General features: G+C 48.8%; 1 protein-coding gene across 1 annotated transcript; it reads right to left on the reverse strand.

Moving 5' to 3' along the window:
- Nucleotides 1-65: 65 nt before the first annotated feature.
- On the reverse strand, nucleotides 66-1,265 carry LOC106752912. Its single transcript, XM_014634698.1, has one exon. It carries the CDS (start codon nucleotides 1,263-1,265, stop codon nucleotides 66-68), a length of 1,200 nt encoding a protein of 399 aa, XP_014490184.1.
- Between the last annotated feature and the right edge of the window lie 234 nt (nucleotides 1,266-1,499).

Raw genomic sequence — 1,499 nt, forward strand, 5'->3', positions numbered from 1 at the left:
AATATTTTAAGACTATAGTAAAAATTGAAACTGCGGCAGCTCTTTCCCGCTCTTCTCGAGAACACTCAGCGAATACGTTTGACCGTACCGGTGAGAGATTGATATGCGAATACTACATCATGGATAAGAATAGCGTAAGCTGTAGTGTTCTTAGGGAAATTTACATCAGCCTCCATATCTATCTGAATGTCCAAAGGACCAGGCTTCAAAATATCTTGATACAAACACCTCATCACGAACATGGGATTCTCATCCTTGAATTTCAATTTATTCAACGGCGGCTCGCACAATTTTTCTCCGTCGAAGTAATCAGGGATGAAGTTGAGATAGTTCTGATAGAAATGTAAGAACCTGTTCCGTTGAAAATCCTCGTTCAAGTTCTCGTAAGGTAGGGCGGTGCTGTTCAGATGAACTTTGATGGAGCGGAGTCTGATGTGGTCGAACTTGCTGGCATCCGTCTTCTCGTTGTCCATCCTGGAGGTTTGAAACAGCACGATGATGTAGGTCGGCGCCTCCACGTTGCTGGTCGTCATTAGCTTCCAGGTCTCTTTGTTGTTACTCGGAAGTTGCGGATACTCGTGGGTCTCCCAGCTGCGGAAAGGGATCTGGAAGCTCACGTTGCTCTTGATCTGATCCAGGATGGTCTTCTCAGGACCCAGATTAAATTTGATTTGCGGGACACGCCACTGTACCTTGAGCAGTTCGATACTGACCGCATCGGTCTCGGCTTGAGCACCGATGGAATAGGCGTTCTTGTCGCTCCGAGAACGGATGAGGATCAGCTCTTGTTTGATGCGGAGGAGGGTCCCTTTGAAATCGTCGAAGAAGCCCAACAGCAAATCGAGTGGGATCAGAGCGCAAAACGACCCGTCTTCCTTCTCGATGGAGAGACCCTCCCAACCGCCGATTTCCTGGGCGGACGCTTCGTCCTTGGTTCGAGTGAGTAGGACACGGGCCGTACTCGTGATCCCGGTGTGACGTGTGCGATCGATTTCTTTCCCGTTCACTTCGTAGCGGATCTGATCGAACAGGAACGCGATGCAGTTGTTCGTTAAAGTGACGTTAGTCGTAGTATCGGCAGAAGCTCCGGCAGTCTTCGGCGAGTATTTGACGGTGCCTTCCACGTAGAGTTTGGAGAAACCCGGGGCTGTGTACAAGTCCTGACTGTTGACCGGAATCCGGATCTCATCGTTATTCCGGAAACTGTTAATGTACGGATGGTAATAATGGTATTGGAAATAATTGATGTCCCTCCAGTTGATCATGGTGAAATGACGGTGTAGCCTAGCTGTTGTAACACTGCGCGACTGTAAGGTGTTAACCGCTTGCGTGTCGGATCACGACTGACTCGGGAATAATACTCGTGACGCTTATTTATATTCTTCAGCTTACCCATCGGACGATTTAATGTGCAGACGAACCGTGACTGTTTCACCGCCAAAGTCGACCGGTCTCCCGTCTTGATCGACGAAACTGATGCCCAAACGTTCGATGGTCGT

Source organism: Vigna radiata, unplaced genomic scaffold (assembly GCF_000741045.1).
Source record: "Vigna radiata var. radiata cultivar VC1973A unplaced genomic scaffold, Vradiata_ver6 scaffold_1901, whole genome shotgun sequence".
NCBI classification, from domain to species: Eukaryota; Viridiplantae; Streptophyta; class Magnoliopsida; order Fabales; family Fabaceae; genus Vigna; species Vigna radiata.

Coding starts and splice junctions, on each gene's coding strand:
- LOC106752912 (XM_014634698.1), bottom strand. CDS start 1,265: ATGATCAACTGGAGGGACATCAATTATTTCCAATACCATTATTACCAT.